This window comes from Centrocercus urophasianus, unplaced genomic scaffold (genome assembly GCF_019232065.1).
Source record: "Centrocercus urophasianus isolate 14NV4802_14NV808 unplaced genomic scaffold, USGS_Curo_1.0 seq_25, whole genome shotgun sequence".
Lineage (NCBI taxonomy): Eukaryota > Metazoa > Chordata > Aves > Galliformes > Phasianidae > Centrocercus > Centrocercus urophasianus.
This window is the reverse complement of record NW_024884811.1, coordinates 2956869-2978111: the sequence shown is the minus strand read 5'-3', so window position 1 is coordinate 2978111 and position 21243 is coordinate 2956869. Positions and strand designations below refer to the sequence as shown.

Here is a 21243-nt window from a genome sequence, read left to right as displayed (position 1 = left end):
TGGCAGCACAGAAATATTTTGTTTCAAATCAAACTAAAAGTATAAAAAAAAATCATCAAATAAAAAACACACTGTTGGCAGCATTCTTCAGTGATAAGTACATGGGATTCTTCTAGAGCCCCCCCATGAGCATGAACACTTGTTTGTATGTAAAAGTACTGGTTATATCATTTTTGTTCTATTGCAGCTGCTTTTTCAGCAGCCTAAAATAATTAATGAGGGGGAAAAGAGAAATCTTACAGTAGGTGTTGTTGATAATGGGCAGTTTCAGAAATGCTGATGCCTGATTGTGTTATTTGAGTTGGCCTACCGAATCTCAATTCAGATTAATCTCAAGAGACTATTAAGTGACACTGACTTCCTAGATCATGAGGCCATGACTGTTCGAGTGGCAGAGGTTGCTGCAAGAAGGCTTTTGATCAGTGTTTCTCTCCCAGACTGCCTCTGCAATCTGGGCAGCACTGTGTGTATTTTTGAGCAGCTCATGCCCATGAGAGTGTTTTGCTGGAGAACAGCAAGGAAAGTTATTTTTTTCTTTTCTTTCCCTGAAAATAGCGTGAAGCTTTCAAATTATATTTAAAGTTTATCCCTTCAAAAATAAATGCGAAATAGGGAATTATACAGACTTACAGCTTCAAATTTACAAAGTTTGAACTGCTAATTAAAATTTTATTTGCTTAAAAAGTATTTGTTAAATAGACATGCTAGGCAGAATCCTCTATGCATGATAAAGCTTCATGCATAATAAGGTGAAACAGATGTACAATTTCATGAATGAGGAAAATAAGAAGTATCAGACTTCCTGTTTAGGGATACAAGTGAGATGGACATGGTGATTTGTTACCACTTCTGACTAAAGTATTAATCATCTATCTACTTGTTAAATTAAATCATAATTACTACTTGTGAAGAAGCACAAGACTGAGCAACAATATGTCAGTATTTTGACAAACTAGCAGTAGAGAATGAGATGTGTTTATGCAATACAAACTACTCTAAGGTACTCTGTTAAATTACCTTAAAGCCACTCAGGGTGGTGAGGTACTGGCACAGGCAGTGCCAGAGCAAATGTGGATGTCCCATCTGTGGGGGCATTTAATGCCAGGTTGGACAGGCAGCAATCCAACAACCTCAGTGGCAACCCTGCCATTGGGGTTGGAATAAGACTGTCTTTAAAGTCTCTTCCAACAGAAACCATTTTGTGACTCTATGATAAAACAGAGCAGTATTTTAATATCTTTCTAATTTAATAAATACTGGTAGGTACTATGAAATAGGCTATTTGAAATGTAAATACATTTTTTAGTTGTATAATTACCGATTTTCCATAATGAAATCTCATCTTTCCTGTTTTATATGTTCAGGGATTGTATGTCTCACGTATTATTCCAGTGGTGTCTGCTGACCATGACTAATGAACTCTCTCTTATGATATATATCTAAGAAAAGAGAGAAAAAATTTTAACTGCCTCTCCTACTACAGAAAAACATAGCAAATAAGAATTTATGGTTTCTATTCATATTCTATAATACATATTTGAAGATATGTAAGAATAAGGCACGTATGCTTTTTGCATATTTTTAGCTAGAAGCAGCTCCAATTATCAAATTATTTTATACTTCAAATATAAAGGTTTTTGGGGTCGTCTCAAGCTTGTGTAATTTCTGCAGATTGCTTCACATAGTGGGGGGGCTTGAAACTAGATGACCCAAGCCATTCTATGATTCTATGATATAATTGATAAAATGATATATTATAATATATAATTATATATAATATAGCATATATAATGATATAATTATATTATATATATGTTATGCAGCTCCTTGTAACATGAAGAACTTCAAAAAGGTTTCATTGCTTCTCAGCCATGGGACAGTTCTTTTAATGTGCTTTGTTCTCTTTATAACTTCCTAGTCTGGGCACTGATACTTCAAACTTTTCTGATACTTGGATTATTTAATTTTAAATTAAACCTGTACTTAGTTCTTCCTGAGAATAATTTCTCTGGAAGTACTCTGTTTGTAACTAGCTTTTAACATGAATGGCCATGTAAAGCTGTAACAGTGTTTTTATACTTGGGCAGTGGTTTTTGCTATATTAAATATGTTATTGCTATAATTGTTTTCTACTAACCATCACCCTCATCCTTCTGTTTGCATCAAAATAATGAACAGATATGTTTACCCAAGGCCTGTCTCAGATTGAAGGTACTTTGAATAAAGTGTTTGCAGAACAGAAAGCAGACAGGGCTGCCCTTGATAAAAAATACAGGTATGTAGAATACAAGGTTTGTATTTATAGGATTTTTTTAAAGCAGTACTGACAAAGGTGATTAGAAGACTAGTAACAGTGCTTTGAAAGCAGAACAAAATCTTTCAGCCTTTGCTGCAGATCCATATTATCTTCTGTTACCTCCAGTAGGAGGAGAATTACATGAATTACATGAATTACTAGAAAACAAGAAGGTTTATGACGAGAGAATTTAGGCTTCCAAACTATTATTGTTAACAAGGTGTGAGTGAATTAAAAACAGAGACAAAACAATCTATATTTTCACAAACTTAATCTGCCTTCTAATATTGAGGAAAAAAGGTGTTCTGGAGAAAACTGATACATATTTCTGGGTATTGCAGATACCCTATGCCTAATGCATCAGCTGTCCATCAACTGTAGTGAACTAAATTCCAAATCGTATTGTATTTCCTTTTAATGATTTGTATGATGTAAAGTTTGTTTTTAATGAAGTAACTTAAAATCTTCTGCCACACAAGACATGAATGTACAGAAGATAAGGAAGCATCACCATGTTTTTTTATCTTTCTGTTTCTCGCTTTGTTGGCACAGGAAGATACATTACTTCTCAATTTCTGTATATTTCTTTGAAGATCTTAAAATGTTTTCTCACCTAAGAAAAATGAAGAGAAAAAAACCGTTGTATTTGTACATTGCTTTGCCCTTGTCATTCCAGTCATACATTTTTGCCTCATATTTTCTCTTTAGTTTCAGCTGCTTCTGTGTTTACACAGCAATAAAGCAACAACATTTCACTAAAGAAAAATTACTGGAGTGTCACAGTATTCTCCAGCATTCTGTAGTTGTGAAGGCTCAGTAATTAGTGATTGATAATAAGCTGATTATGTTGATCATATCATGGATTTAATCATATCACAGTATTGGGCATTAATACAGTCACACTGTAATTTAGTTGTCCTTGTTCTATACCAAATAGTCTTACTGTACCTCTGTCTTGAACCCCTCTACACTCTCTCTCTTGCAATCGTGGAGTAATGTTACTTGCATGGTATCTGTGCTATGGGTGAAGTTTAAAGCAAATCTTGCTGCTGTTCCTTTTCTCACACCTTGTGGTACTCCTCTATCTTTCCAGTAAGATGTCAGAGCAGTGGTGCAATCAATTGCCCCATGAGGTGGGATTAGGAAAAAAAGGAGTATGGGGTCATACTGTTGGTTTTCATGCCAAAGTGGTGAAAATAAAGAATTCCCATTTCAGAAGGGGATGAAGTCTCTGGAAAGAAGAGTTTGTCTCTTAAAAGGAGACAAACTCAACCAAGAAGCTGGGCCTGAAGAAAAGGAAGAGATTCCCAGGCTAGCATATAACATTCTAAACTGCTCAGTCCCTTGTCTGAATGGTTATGGTAGTATTATTACAGTTTTGATTTTCACTAAGCATTTTGTGGTGAAAGACCATTAAAAAAAAAAAGTGATAATAACTTCAAGAATTTATTCTGAGCTCACTGTAAAAAAGACTCCGAATTTGAGCAGCAGTGGCACTGAATTCAATGGACTATTGGGATTTGCAGTGATAAAAGGCTGACTAGTGATAATACAAACCTGATGAGTTAGAAGTGATATAAAGTTTTTTCTGCATTTTTGATGGTTTGCATCTCACTTTTAGACAGGATTTAGATATGATAAAAAAAAAAAAAGCTTTGTTCATATTTTAGAGGTTGATAAAATCCTTTAAAATATATCTCTGTTTTCAGTGAGTTAAGCTGTTCCTGTTTTGTGTTCACAGTAACTCCGGAGTTTTTTTTTGTTACTTTTAAATTTTCTGTAGGGTTTCAGCAGAATCTTTTAAGCACAGATTGAACAAGTAGCTAACCTCTCTTCCAGGCAAAAGAATCTGTTGACTGTTGTCCAAAACCAGAAGGAATTACTGCAGAAAATAGAAAATTATAGAAAAACAAAGCAAGTGTTCAGAGCATCAGATTCAGAGAAGCAAATCCTGAATCCCAATGTAGTTACAGATGCTATGGGGCTTGGTGCCAGTATGCCTAATGAAAACAGAGTGAAAGCACATCTCTCTTCAGAAAATAGATCTTCAGCTCAGGAATGCAGCCAGTGTCCAAACAACTGCTTGGCTGAGACAGAAACTAACAAAGAAGCAGTAAGAGGCAAAGTGGTTTCTGATAGTACTTCAGAATCTGAAAACTGGGTAAGAAAATATTATTTCTATGACATGTCAGGGTTGACAAATGCTATAGAGTTAGTGTCATTGCCTTCAAAACCTGCAGCTTCCACTGCTGAAACTAACTGTTCACAGCAAAAAGACATTGATCTCATAGCAGTTGGAGAGCAAGGAAACAAGTCATTAGATCCCACTTCAGTGACCAACACATTCAGTATTTCAGAAGCCCAAACCGCTGCTGCCAGTAACAGTGTTTGTCAGCCAGGTGGTGACTGTCAGCAGGTTCTTGCAGATGAGGATGTACACAGATATGTAAATAAGAAAAAAGCTTTCCAGCAGCACCAGCAAGTAATAACATCAGCATCCACAGATAACTTTCCTAATCTGAATCAAATGTTCCTTCGGAGTCGTGGGAACTCATTTAATGCAGAATCGATGGCTGCAAATTTTGCATCAGATGCAGATTATCCAGTAAACCTTAGTGAGAAATCTTTCCAGAACTGTGGTTACAAGGAATGTGAACGAAAACAAAGGAAGTATGTGAGAAAAAACACAAAAAAGCTTCAGCTGATAGATCTTCTTGAATTGGGAAGGATTAAGCCAGGAGAAAATGTTTTGGAATTCACACTGAAGGTAATTGTTGAGTATAATAATAGTATAATAATAACTAGTGAATAATTGTGGGGGTAAAAAAAGCAACATTAAAATGGGGAAAAAACAGTCTGTATCATCAGCATTTAGTAGTGAAAAATTTTATGTGTTAATTACATGTGATCTTTTATGAGTCGTAAAGGAAAATGTTATGGATAATGTCCTCTGCTTAGTCTGTGATTTTAACACACAGAATACTGCTTAAGTAGTGTTCAATTTTGCATTATCAGTTTCTTCATGTTTCCCTTTGCTAAAGTCGGAGTAGAATTATTGGCTGTGCATTGCTAGTTTTTCACATTTAAAAGAGGAAAATGTTAAGGTTTTCATGACTTAGTGTTTTGAAGCTGCTATTAAGGATTTCCTCTGTGTCTTGGTAGACGTGAATGTATGCCAGATTTCTCACTAGCTGGTTCTGGGGCCTGATACAAACCATGTCTGCAAAAAAAAAAAAAGAAGAAAAATCAACCTCTATTTAATATGAAAACGTACCCCCATGTTTCCAAATATAAAGCAGACTTTTAAGACAGCTGCTGAGGACCTGACTTAGTATTCAGTAAATGGTGGAACTATTGACTGAATTCCCATCTGTGAGCTAGTTAATTTCCAGGGCAACATATTAATTAGAATGTGAAAGGTTGTTTTCAGCTAACCAGATATAGCTAGTTAATGCAGAAAAGACCTCCTTTTCTACACCTCCACTCTGCTCAGGAATGCTTTTCTTCTGAGAGCATCTGGTTTGTTGCTATACTTTGTACCATAAACCAGTGTTAGCAAGTTACAAACCTCTACACTGGGTTATGTCGTGGATCTGTACACACTGTTCTTTTTATTGGAGGACGTGTAATTTTCCTACAAACCCTAAGATGATTAAATTGAAGGATAGAGAATTTAACATGCTCTTTTCTCTGATGACTGTTATCTGTCAGTGCTACTTATTACATTCCGGTCCTAAGGAATCATGACCCTATATTGAAATGTTGATGTTGTGGCTTTAGAGAAGTCAGTGATATTAGTAGAATGAAAATGGCACTCATTCGTGTCTTAGAAAATCATAAGTGCTGTAGAGATTGAAATTTAGAGGCTAGTATCTGTTGCATTGCAAAGAATTGATTCACAAAGTTTCTTTACAGTTATATATACTTAGAAAAAGCATATAGCTAGTGCATAATACTTACTTAAATTAGCTTTGAGCAGGCAGCATGTTGTTTTTTAACACTATGGACCCATGCTATATAAATGCGAATTAGATTTACTGTTCATCAAGGTATTTGAGTTAAACATCTTAGTTTACATTCTTACAGAGTCAAACCATTTGTTATGGTGGAAGGTAGCTGAATATTTTTTGATGGATCATTCTTTTATTCTGATTGTTTAACTTTGTACGTACTAAACAGCATTGCCCAGTATTGCGTATAACAAAATTTAACTTAGTGTAAAAAATTGCAAGCCATAAGAATTTTTATTTCCTTATTGTGGAAAAAAAAAATTGGCTACAACTCTTCAGGTATATAGTCCAACATTTTTTCCATGTTTTAGGGATTTAAATTCAGTTTTTTTATTTTATGAGCTGAAAACTATTTCTTTATTTTTCTTTTTTTAGGAATTCACTTGCAAAGCCACACTCTTAACAGATGGCAAGATCAAAACAAGTAAAAATAAAATATTTCAGAATCCAGTTCGATGGGTTGAAGACCTACTAGGAAGTGGTATTTATGTGACATGGAAGTATGCATGGAACAAGGTATGCTTGATTTTTACTCTCAGAAATAATATCGATAAATGCAAATAACATATTTAATGAATCTGTAAATTATAAGGTGAAATGCAGTCAGGAAATATTTTCACTATTTTTGGTCTCCATTTTTAGTTACAAAAGCAGGGTACAAGCCTAAATTTTAAAGTCTTCCTGCTACTAATGAAGTGCTGTGAACAGAAATATGTAACTCCAGAAAAGGGTTAGCTATACAGTGCTAGATACAGGTGTTCAGAGATTGTGGGAAAGCCTAGTCAATAAGCTGTCAGTGTTTTGAAAACACGGTTTTGAAATGATTCAGAAGTTGACTGAAAAGGCTGAAAGGTAGAATCACAGAATTGTAGGGGTTGGAAAGGACCTTTAGAGATCATCAAGTCCAACGCCCTGCCAAAGCAGGCTCCGTACAGCTAGCTGCATGAGTAGGTGTCCACATGGGTCTTGAATATCTCCAAAGAAGAAAACTCCACATCCTCTCTAGGTAGCCTGTTCTGGTGCTCTGTTACCATCACCATGAGAAAAGAGAATAAAGAGAATAAAAAGAAGCAGTCAGCAGTTTGAGATGTCAAAATGTCGGGGATAAATGTTGCAGAAATAGTATTATTCTTCATTTTAGAGATCTTAGTAGGTAAACAACATTTTTTCAGTAAGAATTTTAATCAGCAGAATTTCTGTTTAATATTGCCTGCTGCAGACTATTAAATACCTAAACTGAATTTTAAAAGAAAAGTGAAAGTTTTTCACGTATCAGGAAAAATAACAACAAAACCACAAAAGAATTAAAATAAACAGTTATCCATTTAGATCTTGTTTATAGGTTGCTTATTGTGGGAAACAGTTGTCAAAGCTTGTTGTTGAAGATGCTCCTGTTTCTATTGACCTGGAAATACCATCACAGCGGAGAGAGCTTGCAGGTATGTACCACTTAAAATCTAATGTTCACCATGACTGAAGCATCAGAAAGTAATTTTTCATGAGCTTAAATTCCAAAATTCATCCATTGCTTTCTGATTTATTTTGGACTACATTCATATATCAGATCCCTGTACTGAAACATAGATAGAGACATAAATGACAAGTGGTCTTCAAATAAGTACTTTTTATTCAGAAAGTAGTTGCATGAAGGAGATAATTGCAAATGTCTTGATTGCTATATAAAAATATGTACGCAATATTTTGTTTTAAAATATTTAATATAGAAAGAGTGAAGTTTTTAATAAGTCAATCTCATACTTTGTTTACTCTTTTGGAAACTCAGTTATGTGCACAGCTTTTAATTGCATGTAAATATTAAGATCACAAATAATGTGTGTTGGTGGAAATCCAAATATGTTGAAGCAGCAGTACTAATTGTGGACTTCATTGTTGTCATAAACAGAAACTGTGAAATCATTTCCATGCACTGATGGAGAAGCAGCTGAAAGTCTCCCCACTGCCAGAGAATTAAAGAGTAAGATTTCTGTTTTTAACTGGTGAAAAGAAACCAAAAAAACAAAAAAACAACCCTAACAGTGGAGGCAGGAGATGTAGAGCAGATGCACAAAGGAAAAATGAAAGTAGGGGAGCAGAACTGATTTGGATGAGCAAAGATAAGCATAGTGGGGAAAAATGATGGCTCCTCCAATGGATTGGATTGATCTGAAAGAGATACTCAAGTTTTCCAGAGCTCTGTATCTTCTACTTACTCTCTTGAATCCAAATTAGGAACATCTTGTTATTTTCATATAGTTAACAAAATACCTCAGTGTCATTTGAAGTGTTCAGTTACATGTCTCCACTGAGTAAGGACCAAGACAAACGCTTCCTGCATTTAGGAAGAGAAATATGATACAGCAGCATTGTGGAATAATGTAATATAGTCTTAAGTTAGAGGAATGGAAATGTTACTGAAGATGCTGAGATCTTTGGGGAGTTCACTGAGCTCTTAAATTTGTGTTTTCGGTATTACACTTTTATATTAGTTGCGCATTAAGCCCTGTTGGCCGTATTAGCAGTACTCAGCAGTGCTTACTGCATTTCAGGTAGCATTTCTGCCTGTACTGCCTTTGATTATACCACAGAGACATGACCAAGAGTCCAACTGCAGTGCAAAGGCAGAGTGGTCATCTCAAACCCTGAATGGCCAGTGTCACTTTGCACTGCAGTCGTTTAGGTCTGCTGTGGGGAACAGTAACAAGCATATGGGAGGTGAAGGGTCTAAATTTGTGTCAGACACTATGAATTGAAGTTGCATTCACATTGTAAAGCTGTTGTTTAAGCATCTGCAAGGCCTTCAGCTGCAGGGCAAAAGATGCAGTAAACCCTGGAGCTTAGAGTCTTCTGCAAAAAATACTTTGTTAGCTTACTTTTTTTGTAATTTTGTGTATGGATGTTAGCAGTGAGCAGTTAAACTGAATGTCTTAACTGCCATGTTTAAAATCACACACTCAACAAAAGAAAAAAAATGCAAACAAACTAAAAGCACTCAATAAAACAAACTCCCTCACGGACTGAACTCCCTGTGATTTTAACTGAGAAGTTACTTGTTACAGCTCATAGGAGTTGTATATCTCTACTGAACAACTGACCATCTTGCCGCTTTCATGTTCTCTCAACTTCTTCTAGTTCTACTTACCAGCTAACTTAACTGTAATGTAGCCTGTGTGGTTGTTGTCAGCCTGTTATTTGATTGCCCTGTCCTGTCTGGTAACTTAAAGCAAAAGGCTCAATTTGTAGACGAAGATAACCTCTGACATACAGGTAGAGATTATGCAAAATAAGAATTAGTAATACAGTAAAATAAATAAGCTCAAAATTCATGGAAATATTGTTTCAAATATAGATTTCTTTGTATCTAATACAGTTATTCTTGTCAGTAAAGGAAGAACTGCTTAGTGTGCACAGGATACCCTTTAAAAAATTTGACCAATGGTTTCCACATTTCTAGCTTATAGAACCCAAACCTTTTTGTATTTGCTTTTTGTATTCACTTGAAGAGAAACTTCAGATTTCTGACCAAAAATATTTCTGAAAGCAAACTATGGAAAAATAACTCTCACTTAGGAAGGAAAATCCTTCAAAAACTTGTCTCGTGTTTAATTGGATCTCTTAAATGAAGCTTTGGAAGCACCTTCAGAGCCCACGTAGCCCAGGAATGAATTTGTTGTATTGTTTGTCCCTTGAGTGGTTCTTAAGAAACAAATGCAGATACACAATGCTATTGCTCCTTTGCTTCATGCTGAATAAATTCTAAATACAAAGTTCAATTGATTTGACTTTCAACCAGTATTTGTTTTTTCTTCACTAGTCCTGGGAAATGATAAAAGAATAATTCTAGCAGTTTTCTTACTAGCTGATCTTGTTTTGTTATTCTTGTGCAGTACAGAGTTCTGGTACAGAGGTTGCTGATGGGGCAGGAGAATATTTAAATCCAAATGAAGTGCTCCATAGAATGAGACCAAAACTATTAAGTGTTTCTATACCATGTAGATATAACATTGAAGTACAAGTAAATAATGCATGTGCATATTAGCAAGAATTTTCCTTTAGACCTTAAACTGTGAACTCCTCAGAGTTCAAATTCAGAGCTCCAGATTCTGCCCAGGCTTAAACAATTGTGTCAGAAACTATTTTCACAGGTAAGATTTGACATTATTCTATTACTATTTTTGGAAGAAAGGTGGAAAAGATGATGAATATTAATTAGTAATTCAAAAATCAGGATGAGAACTGGGCACTCAAAGTTTAGGGTTTTTTTTAAACAAATGTCACGACTTAAAGGAGCTTGACTCTGCATATCTGACTTTTGGATTGGGTGTTATTGGCATATCACCATTAATAACAGTTATAAGGAATAAAAGAACTTGGGAATGTAGAAATATATGTAAATACATAGATACTATAGTAAAATATTCATTAACTAGATAGTGTCCTTATTCACATTCCTGTAAACTACATACTGTGTATTCTTTGTATCTTATATTTTAGAAGCAGTGAGATTGTAAACAAATTCTTCTATCCAGAATAATTTTCCATCTCAGAGTTATTTTATGGCGAGGCTATTATTTGAGTTCTGGCTTCAAAAAATGTATTATGTTTGAATGCATTCTGTGTTCTCTCCTTTGTACCTTATAGACAAAATGTTTAAAAATATTTCCCAGTACTTTCAAGGTCTAGAGATTTGCTTTGGGAAATTGCATTCTTTACAAAGAAGCAAATAGTTATGTCAGCAAAACTTACAAAGCTGCATTTTCCAGTAACTTTTTGTGCCCTGACTAAAGCATAGGCTTGCTTCATCTACACACTCTTCATTTCCAAAATCCTCTTCCTGCTCTTATGTGACTCTCAGCAAGGTAAAAGGTTGTGTGACTGCATACTGAGTTGAGTGGATAATGAGAATGGAACAAAATTCACTTTGGAGGATACCAGGAATGAAAGAAAAGAAAATAATTCTAAAGAATGTAATGTCATAGAAGCCAGTTCTAAGAATTCAGTGCTTGTGATTTCTTACCTCTTAGTTTTTTTTTTCCCTGAAACTGGCATATTACTTCAAAGGTAAATAGATGACTCAGTACCGTAGGTTAATGTAGGTCAGATAGAATTTCTGAAGGTCTCCAGTCCAGCCTCTTGGTCTAAGTAGGACTAATTTACAAGTTAGATAATGTTGCTTCAGCCCTTGTCCAGTCAGTTTCTGAGTATTTTCACGGATGTACATTGCACAGCATCTTTTTACAAGCTGTTCCACCATTTGACCATGTGGTCACCGATGGCGACTTGTTTTTCCTGTGTACAGGAATCTTACTAATTTCCTTAAGAAACCTCACTAAAAGTAAACTGACTCCAAAGAGCTTTAAACAGTGGCTGTGTGGCCTTTTTACTTTAAAGTTGTAAAAGAAATGCTTTGATATCTGGCTTTTCATCTGCTTTGTTGGTCATGTAGAGACTGAAGAAAGCAGAGCTGTTGTAGATAACCTTCTTAGTATGTACCTGTCTTTTCCTGTCTTACTTAGAAAAGTGATAAAAGAAAGGCAGTGTAATTAACAGCAAGAGGAAGGCTTGCTGTGTTGTTTTTGAACAGACTTTTTGACTCCACAGTCTGATAGTGTCAAATTAAAGCACTTAGGAGACTACCTAAATACCTTAACTTGATAAGCATTCTGATCGTATCACTTTTTTTTTCCCCAACACTGAATTTTAACAAAGTTGGAGCAAATCTCCTACAGAAGAAAAGTTCAGTGTTTAAATCACCACACAAAAAAATTATTAATGAGTTTAGGGGAAGCCTCTAAATATTGTCCTGAGACTGCACTTAAAAATCCACTGAGCAAATCACAACTCCTGGATTTTGCTAGTGAATTAAAGCTATAGGTTTTCTACTAAATGACAGTTTTGACCTGAGCTGTAAATAGATTCATACTTTGTCTTCTGTTTCTCCTAATCTGCATCAATGGGCTGTAAGTTGTGAGAATTTTGAAGTGCTACTTTTTAATTACCCAAGATTGGCCCTGGGGCTGGTTCTTAACTTGTTATATAATACTCAGGTTTTATAGAAAGCTTAAAATAATTTAAAGTAATTATGTATTTATCCTGCAAAAGATTGCACAAGGGAATTATTGGCTGATCAAGTGTAAAGTAATAAATCAAAATAATAAATTGGAAAAGAGACAAACAGGTGGTGGGAACCTGCAAAGTGTTTTATAGGATAAGAAGTAGTTTCCTCCAAATCCTTTTTCGAGTAATCATACTCTTAATGAAGGATGCAAATGTATGCATTTGTTGTTGGAGATCTCACTAATTTGATATTTTAAAGGAATCATTGATTCAACCTAGGAATTGAAAGTCCATCGGGCAGCTATGTAAAAAATATTTGTTAGAAAAAAGGAATTGGGCATGTTTTAAAATACTGCATTTATTTCCTTTTTCATTTATTTTTTTTTTTCCTTTTTTTTAATAATAAATTCAATCTTGAAGATATTCTCTTATGGGAAGTTGTATACATTTTAAGATTGATATTAGCACGTATGTTAATCATACCTCAACTTTTGGGGAAAAACTAAATTACAGCTGCTGTAAAGTCAGTAAAATCTGCTGTTACTTAGGTTGTTCTCCCTTTATCCTCATAGGTAACGTTGCATTTCTATATTGCATTTCTATATTTTAACATTCTATTTCTGTAATAGATTTGAGGGTTTGAGTTCCTCATGGTAAATAAAAAAATGTAGAATATCTGAATAAACTGGTACAAGGACACTGATGAGAAGCAATTCATACGGTACCATATAATGTAGAATATTTGTTCCTGGCTAACATGCATGTACCTAATGTATGTAGTAGAGAGGAAAAAAAGTTGCTGTATAAGGTGATGACCTGGGCAAAAGTTTTAGTGGATAATGACATACTGTCTTTATGCCACTTAAGTAGGCGGTGCTGGCAGGAGAGCTGTGAAGTGTTATTAATACATTTTTTGAACATTTGGAAACAGATTTTATGGTAACTGTATCTCTCCAGAAAATATAAGGTCTCCCAGTCTGTGTTGTAAGAACAATACTTCCATGTATTTGAAATACATTCAAAGGAAAGTGAATCTAGATACCTGTTGTGTGTTTTTCTTTGTTTTTCTTTTTGTTTGTTTTTGTGGGTTTTTTTCCTGCTTTATGACATTGCTTTTGTCAGTCTTGCTGGAGGACAAAAAGAAAGAATGAGGTTATGAGAAAAGCTATTATTTATTAAGTAGAGGAAGAAACATTGCTTTCTTAAATCTAACTTTTTTTTTTCTAGCAGCAACATAATAGAATAATGATTTGTGAAGCATTAATTAAATTCCAACTTATTGCCGTGCAAATTCTGGTGCAATTTTAGTGGTACAACCAAGTAACTTGTCATTATAGTTTACTAAGTAACTTCCAAACTGAAGTGATTTATTTTAGAAGATGTGATAAATAGTCTTCAAATTTTTCTGAAGGATGTTAACAAAAATACAACATCTGATAAGTTAGCTGTTGAAGAAAAAGATGGGTCTGGACACAAAGTGTCACAAAGTTGCCAAACTCCATGCTGGCCTGTATCTTCTGGGATTTCCTTACCTTCAGATATATGACTTAAATGACATGTCTCATTGCTAGAAAGGGATCACTCCTTACTCATTTGTTTGCAAAAGCCTTGGACTTCAGCATACAGAGAAGGAAAAAAATCTGTCAGAATGAAGATACCATGAAATGTATGTCAAATGAATCAAGAAATGTAGAGACCTGGAAAAAAGTAAAAGCTTTCTGAGGAGGGAAAAACAGAACAAAACCGAAAACAGTGATCAGGTAACCATAGAGAGAAAGATCTAGTCCAGCTATGACTGTCTCCACAGACATCTGTTTTTCTAAGATACTGGACCTTAATCAACTATAAATAAGTCATTTCCAAAATTACCACTATCTTGGGAAGAATTTGTATACCTCCATTCAGTCTCAGCATTTTGAGAGTGACAGGATCTAAAAATGTTGTTTGTGTGAGGTGCTGGCTGTCGTTTCCAAGTCCTTACTCTTAGTGTGAAGGACCAATGCCTATTGGGATTCCTGGTTTACAACTGCTGTGCTCTGTTTTTGAGTTCTTGAGTGGAACGCAGATGAGGCCCAAGAAACTTGAAATCTCTTAAAATTGTTTTTGTTTCACATATTCAGAGTGGAATTCTAGATTAAATGCTGTCATCTTTAAGTGTGTTGTCCTTAGATGTTCTCTTTTCTAATGCTCCTGTAGGCCACATCTAAACTAACTGCACCTAACAGATCCACTTGAGCCAGATGGATAACATCTTCTATGACTTCACTGTCGATATCACAAATCGGTTGGGCTTTCTCTCAGTTGTAGTAATAATCTTCACCTGTGTTACGGAAATATTGACTATTGACTGACTATTGCCTATAAGTTGACTCAGATATGCTCGTGGTTGAAGTGCAAGAACATTTAAATTCCTTCCATAGATAATTTCAAACAGTGTAATAGTTAAAAAGTGATTTACAGTATCTGTGTGATTCCAGCAGTATCTTATTGGGAAAAATGTTGGGATAGACATTTTTAGAACCGGCTCTTTTTTAATGATCAGAATGTGATGACTGCACAGAAGTAGCAATCTTTTGTGACTAACCTTTATGCAGCTGGAAATTCTGGCCTGACATTTATGATTTCACAGCACTAATGGGAATTTTCCTTAAATAGCATTTCCAGGTTCTTACTTACCACAGAAGCAATGTCTTGTAAAGCTGTAAGAAAACGAAGATAAAAGTTCAAACCGTTTCAGAATAGTTTCAAAGCTATAAGGCTGAAATGGATGCCAACACAGATGTAAAAGCCATTGGCAAGCAGGATGGAAAGAGCACGTAGGCTTACAGAGAGAGAGAAAAGGCTCATTCTGATGTTGATTCTGACTGACATTTTATCTTCCAGCTTACAAAGATGGAAGAAAACCAAGAGCACCTGACAAGACAACAAAGATAGTAAAACAAAGAAGATCCTCCCTACGTGCAAATCATTCACCTAGATTTTTTTTTCTGCACCTAAGGTATACAGATGATGACTTTTGGATAGCAATATGGAAGTACTCCTGTACTACTAAAAGCATCTAAGCTGCCAGTCACTTACAAAGACAACTTTCAAAAGGGGAAGGGAGTTAACAAAAAAAGGGAGAATGGAAACTTCAAAGTGTATATTAAAATGTTTAATTATAAGCAAAGAGAGAAAAGGGAAGAAGAATTGAGAAAGAAAAATGGGAACAGGAAGAATGTTAGTTGCCTGTTTCAGAATATGGATTAAGGAACACAAGGAATAAACATTAAAAAAACTGATCAATTCCTACTGGAGAAAAAGATATTGTATGTGGATATGAGAACTCTGTTACTGAAGACCAAAGTCAGTACCAAGGAGAACAAGATTGAGGTGTATATGTTACTGTGATTTTGCAATTGAGCGTTACCTAAAATTAATGAAAATTAGAGATTCAGGAGTTTTTCAGGTTTTAATTATGCACTCCAGTAAGTTGTACTTGTAATATAATACTTGTATTTCATCTACAAAATCTTAATCCAATGGAGAAGACATAGTTTTACCCAAAGGAATCTGCAAAGAAAACCATCAACTGCAAGGGAAAAAAAAAGCAAACAAACCAACAAATCAATAGATTCACATGGTCATAACTTTGACACTTTCAGATACTATTTTAGAATTTTTTTTTTTTTTTTTTTTTTTTTTTTTTGTGACATAGAATGTTGCAGCAAGAGCACTAGAAGGACTGTTTCCAAGAGTAAAAAATGAATGTCTCTTCTCCAATTACGTTCTCTCAAAAAAGGATTTTAAAATAACTTCAGACATTGCTAAGAATTTTTCTGTAGTTAGCCTGCAATCTGTGGGCATTTCAGGATGAAAAGGTTTCTTTTCCACAAAGCAAAACAGGTTAAAGTCATGCCTGTCATGTCATTCTAGTACTGCTATTTTTTGAGCTCAGTTTCTGCCAGTTTATTTTATCAAAATATTCCCAGGCTTGCTTTTAAGATTTTTTTTTTCCTGAGAGCGTTACCCTTAGAACTGTATTGTGACTTCCCATTCAAGTATTGCTATTTATACTCTTTGAAATACTGTTTCCAGTTAAGTATGTAAGAGGCCTCTTCTGGTGTAACTGACTAGTCTTTCATAAGAGATAATGGGTTTGTGCATGGAACATTGTAATGCAACCTCTCAGAGATGTCATGTATTCAGCCTGCATGTCTTCACTTGCTGTAGTCTAGGATACTTAAATATACGTTGGACATCTCTGTTGCTGTCATATGTTGGAAGGCTCTGTTGTGCTTTTTTTGTTCCATTTTCTATTGTGTTATGCTGGCTCTAGTATGCAGACGAAATACTGAGAATGTAAAACATGGAATGATGTCCTGTTCTCACTGAAGTCAGGAGTGTAACTGTGAATGTCATAGGAGTGGAACAACACATGTCGTCAAGAGCAAGATGGTTTATTTGCAATTCTGAACTTAGAGCTCTTACTTTTAATAGTAATGTGCTATTTCTCTGCTTTGCTTGGTGAGCTCCCTGAAATCAGGACATTGCAGACAAATCCTCACTGAGTGGGAGAAAGAGAGTTGAAATGTCTAATACTTACAAGATACATTGATTTTTCACCAGTAGGACCTACTAATGTTGTCAGCTCGGTGAATATATCATGCATTTGGTGACTGATGTAAGTGGCACAGCTGGAAAACCGTGGTAACAGAGAAAGGTAAATTTTGGTATGGCATAACATAGCCCAGGAATAAGTGTAAGGTAAACAACCAACTGCTGTTGCTTGAGATAAGTGCTCTCTGCATTTTAAGAGATATTTATTTTGGCTGATCTAATCATCTTGGAATACCTATCTTCTTGAAATATCGAATACTGTCTGAGCACTATTTAAATAGAGGCCATCACCACTCTCATGAAAATCCTTCTCTTACTAACGTCTAATGCATGTGCCATTTCTGGTACTGAATGGAAAATTGTGGATGGGAGATGAACAAAGTCAGGTAGCTTCAAAAGCAACAGCCGCAAAAGCCAGTCTGATGTGTGCTCCTACAGGAAAAGTAATTGTAATGTTTACTGGTGCAGGATATTTATTCTGCTGCTTAGTTACTGATTTTATCAGTGAAAATTACAGGTTCAGATGCTCAGTCAGTGACATACATGCCTTAAGTTCATGCACTGCAATAGTTGCTTCAGTCTGGCAGATATTTAACTACTGCAAATGAACTCTTGTTCAGTGCTGCTTTTTTTCTTTTTTTTTAAATACAGCTTTATTTTTATATAATCTGTTCCAGACTACAGGAAGGGTATGGTAAGAGAGATTCTGTAATTTTGGGGAGGTATACTGAACTCGTCTGTTTATGCTCAGAATACATGACATTCAAGTAATGCTGAAGAACAACTGTGTTTTCCATACCAGTTCTCAGTGAGAGCTATTGTATCATTGGAAATGACTGCTCAGGGTTGGATTCTCACACTGAGCCCCGAAGCACATAGCACTGGCTGGTCTTGCATCACTGAAATCTTGGTGCAAATACTGTGCCGGCATCACAAATAAGGTAGCTGAGATCTTAGCATATAAGCATCTAGGGCACTGGAGTCTGTTGTGCCTTCATAGTTCCAACAAGATACTGACACCTGTGTAGATAATACCAGTGAATAGCCAGTGGATGTTTTCACTTGTGTCAGTATGCACTGTATAATCATCCACATTCTTTTTCAACAGGTTTCTCTGTCCAGTTCAACTCAGTAGAAAGTACAACATGTTTCCTTCAGTTCACTGAGTTACTCATCATATGTACAGAGGAGTTTCTACCATGGCCTGTAATGGAAAAGCACTGGAATTTCTACAGGGCATGTGAAGATTTTGGATTCTGAAGTCTTCTTAAGTGCTAACACTTTTTTCTTCCATCATCATTTAGTTCTAAATGTACAAATGTTTGCTTCTAAGTGCTTTGTTACTGCTGTTCTGATAAATACTGTGATAAATACTTTGATAAATACCCTGTGCTTGTAATGGGCTGAAAGATTGTTTGGTTTAACTGCAGAGTACTTTGTAGCAGGTGAGGATAACTCATGATTTAATTTTGTGCCTTAATGTTCTGAAGTGGACAGGAGTTGTTATACACCGGTCCACAAATTGTATTCTATGTTACCAGCTTTGTATGAAACTCCAGTGATTTCTGTGGCTTTTTATCCTCCCATGCTGGACAGTGCCAGTCAGATATCAAATCCACAGCCACTTGCCACATCTCAGTTTTGAACCAGTCTGCCCAAGCATGTGCTGTCAGAATTGGCTGCAAGAGTTTGTGTAAAGCATAAGCTATTAAGCAAAAATCAAGATGGGCGGCTTTGAACGATCACCAGCAACTTTGCTTTGTGAGGCTTAGTTATATACAAACAACTGAGAATGGGATGTATGCTGGAAGAAGTTATAAGAGGGCTCTTAGCCTTTGAAAATGCTCATAGAAATTCACTTGTTGATTCAACCAAATCCATTTGACAGTCAAAAAAATGTGCCAGCACAAGCCTGGAAGTACAGTGAGACCGATTCTGGTAAATGAGTTTTTCAGTCTAGTAACATCCAGGATTTTCAGCCTGATCAATGGAGTATTTCTGTTTGTTTTGATTTTGCACAGTATGAATCTGCCTCAGTAGCACGTTTATAAAACATTTGACTGTTAGGAGAATTATCCATATGCAAGTGGTGTTGTAGCTCTTTCATTCCCTGAGTTGTAAGAAGGCTTGAGATAATAACACCTACTACTCCTAACTCAAGTGAATGGGCTGAGAAATACCTCCTGTCAATACATGACATACTCAGCTTGCTATTCGGAATGCGAAGAGCTGTTCTGCAGGGATTTGATTAGTGTCTTAAACAGGAGGAGGTTTAGGGGAGAGTGAGGCTTTTGATGGTTAGAGAGTTAATACTGTGCCTGCAGATGCATGAGCAATCATTGCCTGTTAGGCTGTAAGGATTAAAAGGAAAAAACAAAACCAAAACCAAAACAAAAACCAAGTGCATTGAAGCCAGAGAAAGTTAAAGGCTACTGAGTGATGGGTATTTAGTAAAGGTCAGTTTGCAAGTAGGAAGTAAACAGAACATTCCCACAGCTGCTGCAGCAAAACAGACCTGAAGGAATATTGGTCTAAGGGAGCTGTTCAGTCAGATACTGCTGCTTGGAGCACCCTTGGAGAAGAGAAGTAGTTTTTCATCAAAAGTGAAAGATTTTTGACTGTAAAAGTTACTGTTAAAGCCACTAACATGTTGTTTGACATCTTCTCTGTTATAAATTGTTTAATAAAATTATAGTGAAAAACTGGGAGGAGCTGACAAATACTTCTATCCTGTAACACCAACTTGACTCCATGCCCTAAGGCAACAAAGATACAGTAACAGAAGCCTGATTGATTCCAGTTGGGCTAAGAGTGAAAATGCAGTTACATGGAAATAGCTCTCATTGACATCTTATGTAAAAGTTACCACACTTTTCAATATTTATGCTGTATATAAGCATCTTAGTTTGACAACATAATCTGTTTTAATATGAGTAACAAATGTAGAGTTCTGCTTCCTAAGTCTTACAATCATGAATTTTTCATATTCTGCATACTGGAATCTTTTTCTTCATGATCCACTCAGAGATGACGAAAGTCATACCACTTTGAACAGGATGTTTTCTTAATTAATCTTTTTTTCCTAAGTGTACAATTGCATAAAAACACAAGCTTTTACTACAGGTCAAAGATGGGCAGCTATTTGTGATCCTGACTGCGGCTAAATAAAAGTGCATCTGCTCACAAGCGGCAAACAGTGGTTGGTCCACATGTCCCTTCCTGCTTCTTCTGTGATTCAGTTCTTGGTAAACCACTTCTCTACTGTTGGGCTGTGAATTAGTGCATATTTTGTGCAGTGCAGAACAGAGGACAAGAAATATGAAAAAATACAAAACCCTTGGTTTTGTCTGCTGTTAGAAGAAGAAAAGGAAGAGATGATGTAGTGAACAAAAGCCACAACTTCAGATTTGTATTCCCACCAATTTACTCACGTTTTGCCAAGATGGAGTAAAACAGAATCAGTGGTAAGATTAATATCAGTAGGTAAAAGAAGAATAGAAGGTGTAAAACAAAAGCATAAGAGTGAGGAGGAGATAAGCACCTGGGAGGCAAACAATACAGCTGGGATTTGTCGATGTCAAGGCCTGAAGAGACCAATGTGAAAATCCAGTCTCCTGTGTAGCATAGGCTGTAGGTTATAACACGGCAAAAGCTAAAGAGGCAAGGGGAAATGAGGCAGGAAACAAAGATGTGGATAGAAGTGTACTTGGTGGAGGATCAGCACAATGCTCCTTCTTTCCAGGCAAAGCTGAACTGTAACCAGTAAGGACACGTAAGGTGAAAGAAATGCAAGAATGAAGGCTGACTGTGGAAAGTGATTACGGGTCCTGTATGGTGCAAATACTTAGTGGTGTGTCTGCAAAATATGCTGGAGGGGTGGCGCTGCAGGCAAAACATAGACCAAAATACTCTTGCCATAGGAATTTGAGTGATTTCTTGGAGCAGCTGGAGTTTGTGAGTGTTTTGTGATTATGGCACAGCGGCAAAGACTTCTTTTATTCCAGCAACTTCATATGTGAGATTTAGGCACTTTTTCTGTTCATCAGCAGTGAAATGACCAATTCGGTCAGAAATTATCATACAGGTGATCTGGAATTTATGTTTTTGGCCATATCAAGAAAAGAATAAGAAGCTTAACTGTGATGCAGCAAGAGAGTGTAACAGTTTGGAGATGAAGTTTCAAAGGGCCTTCAATTTGTGTATAGATGTATCATAGAATCACAGAATGGCCTGGGTTGAAAAGGACCTCAATGATCATCGAGTTTCAACTCCCCTGCTGTGTGC

General features: G+C 35.9%; 1 protein-coding gene across 1 annotated transcript in view; it reads left to right on the top strand.

Moving 5' to 3' along the window:
• ANKRD31 (ankyrin repeat domain 31) overlaps nt 1-20144 on the top strand; it is a 54178-nt gene extending 34034 nt beyond the window's left edge. Inside the window, exons 19-24 of the mRNA XM_042825795.1 lie at nt 2179-2275; nt 4136-5063; nt 6682-6822; nt 7649-7745; nt 8210-8281; nt 18068-20144. Of these exons, the coding sequence (XP_042681729.1) occupies nt 2179-2275; nt 4136-5063; nt 6682-6822; nt 7649-7745; nt 8210-8281; nt 18068-18219 (1487 nt within the window). The 3' untranslated portion in view covers nt 18220-20144. The remainder of the gene's footprint in view (nt 1-2178; nt 2276-4135; nt 5064-6681; nt 6823-7648; nt 7746-8209; nt 8282-18067) is intronic.
• The last annotated feature ends 1099 nt before the right edge of the window (nt 20145-21243 follow it).